At 47.1% G+C, this 8,271-nt stretch overlaps 1 protein-coding gene across 1 annotated transcript in view; it reads right to left on the bottom strand.

Moving 5' to 3' along the window:
• Positions 1 to 4,438, bottom strand: part of abtb2b (ankyrin repeat and BTB (POZ) domain containing 2b) — a 38,206-nt gene extending 33,768 nt beyond the window's left edge. The window contains 2 exon segments of the mRNA XM_067234305.1: positions 3,090 to 4,133; positions 4,233 to 4,438. Of these exon segments, the coding sequence (XP_067090406.1) occupies positions 3,090 to 3,975 (886 nt within the window). The 5' untranslated portion in view covers positions 3,976 to 4,133; positions 4,233 to 4,438.
• Between the last annotated feature and the right edge of the window lie 3,833 nt (positions 4,439 to 8,271).

The following is an 8,271-nucleotide window of genomic DNA, read 5'->3' as shown; positions in this document are numbered from 1 at the left end:
GAGCCGTAATTGAATAGTTGTAAGTGTACACCCACACTAGCAGCTTAACCCTCATGACTACATGAATTCCAGGCTTAACTCTATACACACTGGCCTGGTGGACTTGTTGGTGAGGTTAACCTAAACATGCCTGCTCCAGGAGACTGAACAAGCGTGCAGCGTGCTCCATGCACACATGTAGGAGCGCACAAAAATGGTCCTCTTCCATAATATTTATAACTTGCTGTTTTCTTTCCCCTACTCTTTTTGATCCTGTTCCAGGTTTGTGGCAACCAGAGGATATTTCGAAAGTGCTGGTTTTCCCATCTGTGTGACCTCGGAGCGCCACCACTTTCTCTGCCTCTCTCTGCCTCTCTCTGCCTCTCTCTGCCTCTTTCACTACTTCCCTCTCTCTACCTCTCTCTGCCTCTCTCTGCCTCTCTCTGCCTCTCTCTGCCTCTCTCTGCCTCTTTCACTACTTCCCTCTCTCTACCTCTCTCAGCATCTCTCTCGTTCCATCAATCAATGAAGATGAAGTAAATTACTGTCTCACTCTCCTCCCTCTCTCCGCCTCTCTCTTTCTTCTCTCTCTCACGCCCCTCAGTCATGTCAATACCAATTATAGGAATAAGAGTTACTCGACTCATGCCATTTGCTGAGGATGATAACAATGAAATGGATTGTACTGGATCGTAATGTGTGGTGAAATCAAATACAGCCAATCCAACAGAACTGAGCCGTGTTTCTGACTGACCCTGGCGACAGAGGGGCAGAGGAGGAGGAGGAGGAATGATGGAGAACCTGGTCCAATAACGCCTGCTCTATGTGTCTCACACAGGAAGAGGAGGAATAAATAGAGAGAAAGAAAGGAGGGGCCGAAAGGCAAAGACGGAAGCGTAGAAAAGAGGGAAAGAAGGAGTGAGGAAAGGGGTTGGAAGATTGTTATTGGAGCCGTAGAAGTCTTAAAGACTTCCAGATGTGGGTCTGCCCTGCTCTGCGAGAGAGAGAGCACGAGAGAGACAGAGAGAGAGAGAGACTAAGGGAGAGAACGACATAGAGAAACCGAAAAAGACAGAGAGGGAGAAACGGTGAGAAAGGAGAGGGTTGCCCCTGTCCATGCCTGGTCTACCCCTTTAGCTGATAGATCACCACACTGCACCCTCATTTCCCCTTGTTTGGTTGTTGAACGGGGTGTGGGGGAGGTGTAGGGGGCGGGAGGGGTTGTAGGGCTGGTGGGCGGGTAGTGGCTGTGAATGTGTAAGGAACACGTTGTGAGGTGAGAGAGTGGTGTGTGTGTGTGTGTGTGTGTGTGCGTGCGTGTGTGCGTGTGTCACAGGGGCATGGTATTGCTCCTAAAAAGAACTAGGTGGTCAAGAGAATGGACTGTTGTTTTTACACACGCTGCTGGTTCTCAAACACATGACCTGAGTCTCAGAAATAGGCCTCTCCCTTTCCTGACCTGCCTGGCTGACATCTGCTAACCCAGCCTGGCTGAGAATAGAGCTGGGCTGAAGAGAAGCACAGGGCAGGGCTAGTGGAGAGTCATGTGGCACACAGTTGTCAAAATCAATTGATTAACATTTCTATTCCATGCACTCTACCTGTAAGAGTTCAACCCACACGCAATTGAAATAGAGTCCAATTGTTTTTTGTCCCTGGAGAAAAATACCATATTTGACGGTAACAGTACATTAAGACTGATAATAGCTTATCTCATCATGCATTTGCTCTTCCACAGTTATTACAATACATTATGTTTAATCAATGAAACCAGTGTCAACCTGCTGCAGTGTGTGAGAAAGGTTTGAGAGAGGAAGACAGAGAAAGACAGAGTGAGAGACAGAGAGATATAGCGAGAGAGTGATAGACAGAGAGAGAGAGAGCATCTGTGTGTCTATTTGCACGTGCCAGAGAATGAGAGTGTTTTCGTCCCCTGCTTAGTTTTCTCCCCCTGTGCGTTGGCCTAAGCTGCCTGGGATCAGAGAGGAACAAAGCTCTATTGTGTTCCCTGTGTGAAAACCCTGCTCTGGAAAGCTGCTGGTGGGCACAAACATACCTACCACACAATGTCCCAACATCACCCCAACCCCGGCCCAACACTGCCCCAACATTACTAACACTGCTCTGACGACGCTGACCTGGCCGATCGTTCATCATCCGACTGGGAGGGGCAGAGAGTCATAGACAGGTACTGAGGAGAGGGGGGGAGAGGGATAGAGAGAGGGAAGGAGACAGAGGGGGGAGTGAGGAGAGTTGAGCAGGGTGCACAGCAGGAGGAGACGGGGGATTAAGTCGAGGTGAATGGAGGAGAGGGGGAGTGGAGAATGAGGAGAGTGGAGAGGACAGCAGGAGGACAGGAAGTGAGGTCAACGGAAACAAAGAGGTCGGTGGACAGCAGGATGACTGACCTGCCACCCATGCTCCCCTCAAACACCAGTCTACCTATGGACAACCAGCAGGCCAGGAAGGACACTTCCTGCACCAATCCTGACACACTGACACATTCCTGTCACATTCCTGTCACACTGACTGGTCACACTTTCACTGATTGACAGGGTCTCTTGCTGACTCGGATGAGCGTGGATCAGAGTTCCCTACTGACTGACTGACTGACTGACAGGCCAATCTTTCATGTAGCCTGTTGACATGCGTTCAATGGTCATTTCCCCCCGATAAATCCATGGCATGTGTATGAAGAGAGAAAATGCTAGCTTTGTTCAGATAAAATCCTGTTTCACTGCAAGTTTTCTTTTCTGACAGGGTGAATTAGTGTGGGAACATCAAGCCCTCACACATGAAGGAGAGCCATTGTGTTGTGCTGCAGGTCGGACCAGAAGCTTTTCCACACACACGAGTGCAGTGAGTGTGAGTGAGTGGAAAGTGGTGCAAGAATTTCTGGCTAGCAAGGATCGAGGGAGAATATGGCAGAGATATATGGGGTTTTTTATGTAGAAAATGCATACAGGTGTGTGCTCACTCACACAACTGCACACACACACACACACACACACACTACCAACTTTATGAAGCACCATAGGACTTATAGTCAAATTTGGCAATCATTTGAAACATGGCAGGCAGAAAAGTAAGCAGTCATTCCCTATTCTTACCGTTGGCGTTCTTCCCGCAGATCAGGTGCTCATAATGCTGCAGAACTCCCCACAGCTCGGCATCATTGTTCACCACCCCCTCCAATGCTTCTGCCGACACTATGGCAGACCCCAAGTCCGGCCCGCACTGCCCCCGCTCGGCCATGAGCACTCGCGCTCCGATCTCCTCCACCAACGCCTCCATGCAAGCGGTCAGACAGATAGCCGCGTACTCGTGAATGCGCACCGAGATTCGGGTGTCCACCATCCAGCGGAAAAACCGTCCCACGGAGAAGGACAGGCCGCAGCGAGCAGACTTGCCTTTGCGGAGCAGCTCCCCGGCGCTCATGCTATACATGGAGATGGCCTTGACGGTCGCCGTTATGCAGTGGTCGGCCAGAGCCCAGCTCAGCACCAGCCTCATGGCGCTCTGCACCTCGAAGCGAGTGCAACGGCAATGCATGACACTCAGCCGCTGAGCCTCTCTCGAAATGCGGATCAGGGATCTGCGAAGGAGGATGGAAAGTTTCCGGACGGCCTCGGGAGAAAATGTCGGCGCTGGTGACCCTTTGGCGACACCATTCCCGGCAACTTTACGCAGGATCTTGCCAACCTCATCTTCGGTCCAGGGGAACTCCTCGAGGTCGGGTAAGCGGGGGCATTTGGAGAAGATGTCCTCGGGATCTTCTGGGAGGACAGTGTTGACCGTGTCCCAGCTGTTATTCCTGCTATTCATGGAGCCGGAGTAGTACCACCAGTTGCCCCGATGAGGGGCCGTGATGAACGGCTGCGAGTTGGACTTGGAGGAGGAGAGGCTAAGTGACTTACAGGAGTCTCCGGCTCCATAGCCCGAGTCCAGAGTAAGGTCCTCCAAGGTCTTCATGTGGGAATTGCTCATCCCGGCCATGATTTACAACTCTTTTGGCTACGATGTTGCAGTAAATAGTTTATCTGAGTCTGCGTTACCGACTCACGAAACTGGCCGTCAAGCTGGTTCAACTGGTTAGGCAGAGCTCTTGAGATGAGACATGTTGAGATGTGCGTCAGGCAAGCACAGAATGACACCTATCAAAAATATACACAAAGTTGTCAACTTCGCCTATCAACATAAAACATAACATAGCACGACTAATTAGATAATATGATAAGTAATAGGCTACTCACCACCTCTCCCTGCGGTAGACGAGGCGAAATCAAAGATGTCAACTTTTTCTGCACCTCTCAAGCTCTGGAATCCGAAATGAAGGTAAAGTAGTTCGCCTTTTCCTTTAGAGGAAGTCCATTTGAGAAAACCAAGGATGGGACATCGATTCAGAGAGAGGAAAATAGTCTGATAAAGTCTTAACAATAGTTTAAGCAACAGCGTGAGATTTCCCCTTAACCACTGCGCGTCAGCTCAGTACTGAAACGCTACAGATGTGAGGGGCCGGACTGTGTGATTATAATACCGAAGCTGCCGACGGACCAATCAGGATCCGATAGAACTCTGCGAACCAATCCTTGCAAGTTTGACATTTATCGAAAGTTAAGGTAAATTCCCAGCTTGGAAAATCTTGATGTTTTGTAAAGCTTTGAATTTAATGCAAAACATTTGAAATCCATGACCCACATTTTCGATTTAATTGAAAACATTGTAAACGTATAACACACATCATGTAAACGTGTGAAATATTGGTAAACCGCGGCTGTAATGCCTGAACCCGAGACTGTCAGAAATACAGAAACAACATCTCTAGCAGTTTTTCTCTCGGGATATATATATATTTTTGCTTATGTATTTAATTCTCTCATTTAGCTAATGGCCAATGGGGAAGTACTGCTGGCTCGGTGTTTCGCTGCGTATTGCACACACATTAAACTCACTTAAGTTATCACTCCATACAGACTTCAGGGGGTCTTGGCAAGCTTCCCAAATATGAGCAGTTCCCTCATCCAAAGCCTGGTATAAATTGAATTAAGAAATCCCTTGGCAGGGAGAGTATGTTGGGTAAGAGCTTGTGTTTGCCTCAGTCAGATAAGGCTCTGGTTATAGTCCAAATGTATATAAACTATTTGTAATCACACATTAAGAAAAGTGGTGTTTATAAGGAATAGTAATTTATAGGCTATAGGCTAGTTCACATGCAATGGCCACTGTCTGTGTATACACTCAGAGCAGCAAGACTGTATGTCACCATCTTTTCTAATACCAGTCCACCATTGGCTGCTGGCCAGCTGGAGTCGTTCAGGCAGGCTTAACGAGATTCAAGAAGCAATCCCTGTTAAGGAATTGATCCAAAAGTTTCTCCAACTTTTGGAGTTTGTTGATTCTGTGTAAGTTGTTCCACCACAGTTGATAGGAAACAAACCCAAACGAGGTGTGTGTGTGTGTGTGCATGTGAAATGCTCAAATGTGTGCCCATCTCTCTCAATAGTCAGCATGTGTTGACTCACAGGGAGACAGGTTGGGAGTGGCCCTCTGTACCTGGCCTCGCTCCAGATTCTTCCGTAATAGTTCTGTACTTGGTTCACACACTTCCACTAGGCCTACTTGGTTAGCACCTCTCCTGTTTGACGTGGTTAATCAGTCAGCCAGACCGCAGCTGTATAGCTGGTCTGATGACGTCACAGAGAGAGGAGAAGACATGAAAAGATCACAGGACGGCAGCGCCTGTCTCATGTAGACCATGACTGTGGACAGCAGCACTTACCTCACTCATGGCGTGCTCATGGAGGGTATGGTGCATTTAAGACCAATTCATCCAGTCTGGAGGGAAACCATGGAAAACTAGAAGCAACACACAATCTGCAGCTGATCAGTCTGTTCCAGAAACGCTCTCATCAGATTAGCTGGGTTTCTAGGCAATTTGATGTTGCCTGTTATATTTCTATTAGCTTGCGTTGGGTATGGCTCAGTGTTAAAGGATTTGATTTCACATCAAGAGTTTCAATTTTGAATTCCCCCTGTCCTTTGCTTTGGATACAATTGTCTGTGTTGGCCATGCAAGAGGGGGTAGGAATAGTCTGTGAATGTGTATATCTAACAGAGCAGCCAGCATGCCCAGTCATGTTTACCTGGCTGCCATTGCACTGAGCTGATAATGGCAAGAGCTGATTAGGAGAGTTTGCATACAGTCAGACATCTGAAATTCCTGCTGGTGTGTGTGTGTTTGTAGAAGATATGAGTCTGATTTGATTATGGTAAATAGTATTGTAATCAGATGCTTTGTGGTCACCCCAGTGTGGATATTACATTACTGTAGTATGTTCACTCATATGTTCTTACACAAAGTTGCAACACTGTAAGAGGCTCTTTAGCTTGACTGTCCTTGAAGGTGAGCATGTTGGGGTGTTGGAGGGCCCCACTGTGGCCTGAAGTGGAACTGCGTGCCAATAATGTCTATTCCCAGTACTACAGCTGGTGTAGGGACCAGGTTTTGACCTATGGTTTTGACAGGTGTCATAGTAATAATAGAAACCACTATGCTGTTACAGGCCACTGTTCTTGAGCATTCCTCTGAGAGAACCATCCAAAGAATTTTAAGACTTTAAGCATAAAATTTTATTTGCAAAACAAACAAAACCAAAAAAGGATAAAAATAAAAATACAATACATTCTTAAAAGTTTTTCTACAAACAATTTCACAGAAATTACCTTGGAATGCCTATTCCTGTTTTAAATTTATATACTCATATACTCCGTGTTTTAATATTTTTTATTTAAATATTCCTGCCTCCATGGTAAATGATGTACAGTATAGACCTTGCTTTCATGAGAGGGTCAAAGAGAGCTTTAAACAATCATAGTCAAGAACCAATCAGTAGTGGCCGCCCATATATGTCCATGGGCGAGCCTTCCTGTCTGTTCCTGTCACAATAAGAGTAGCATTTAGGTAAACAGGAGCATTAGGCCTGGCCCGCAGCTAAACTACTCGGAGCAGGTGGCCTCTTGCAAGACTCCAGCAGCTGCCAGAATATGTCCCTCACACCCTCTATTTACCTCTCTCCAATTCTCCCATCCCCAGAGCCTGGGCAACCCTAGTCCTCACTGACACACCCATCCATCCATCCATTCGTCCATCAATTTGTCCAACCATCCATCCGTCCATCCATCCATCCATCCATCTATCCATCTACCCATCCTACTCTAAAGAGAATCATTTTCCTATGTACATATCCACTTATCTACAAGCTTGAGTACCAGAAATCGTTATTTCCTCTTCATGGCTGTCCCTGGCTGTCTCCTTGTCACAGCTTACATCATGTCTGTCTGTTCCCAAGCCCACATAAAAGGCACACATAAGTGAACTAGCGTACCCTCTCTCCATCCCACTCCATCTTCATAGAGGCCCAGGGTTTCACTCAAACACTCTGGAATGATGCCTTTGTAAAGCAAAACCCAAACCAAACTCAACTCCACACATGTTCAATTAAAGGCATGAATGTACTAAAAACAAATCGAATATTATGATGACTCGGTCCCCTCTCCTAATACAGTCGGTTCTTGTTTAGTTCCAGTTGCAGTCAGCACACAAGGTTAGAGGTGTTCAGAGAACAGACCATCAGCAGGATCAGAGAATGAGGAGGGGGGAGGTGGGGGCTGTGTACCAATTCAGTGTTTAAGGAAGGGGAAAAAAAGATTAGTGCTCCCGCCCCCTCCGAAATATTAGTGCATTTATGCATCCACACATCAGCGAAAAGGTTTAGCAATGTCAGCTTTTCAATTAGGGCAGCCGACCCACCCGGAGGACCTGAAAATCAAATCAACGTAAATAGATCAAGTAACTAGAGTGATGGCTAGCCTGACCGAAAATACAACAGCAGCAAGGCTACAAGGCTATATACATTGCTTCAACACATACAAATACCCGACTGACTCAAACAGAGAAACGAGAGATAAGCCGACTGCAGGAGACAGAAAATCGAGTAAAGTAGATCAGAGCAGAGTAGAGCAGAGGAGAATGGAACAGTGAAGAAAGAGACAGAGAGAGAGAGAGAGAGAGAGAGAGAGAGCAAGTAACAGAGGAGGAACAAGGTAGAGAGAGAGAGAAACAAAGACAGAGAATCGAGACAGAAAGAGATGACGATTTATGTATTTCACAAAGTTCTTTGTAACCAGATGCTTTGTGGGTGTGGAGCCGCAGTTGTGTCCAGTGTCTGTGTTCTCAGTGATGTCCACCTTCTCGAGCTGCCTCCGGAGACACCCTGACGCAGTCGGCCGCCG

Source organism: Osmerus mordax, chromosome 4, assembly GCF_038355195.1.
Source record: "Osmerus mordax isolate fOsmMor3 chromosome 4, fOsmMor3.pri, whole genome shotgun sequence".
NCBI lineage: Eukaryota > Metazoa > Chordata > Actinopteri > Osmeriformes > Osmeridae > Osmerus > Osmerus mordax.
The sequence above is the reverse complement of the archived record's forward strand: the minus strand, read 5'-3'. Positions and strand labels throughout refer to the sequence as shown.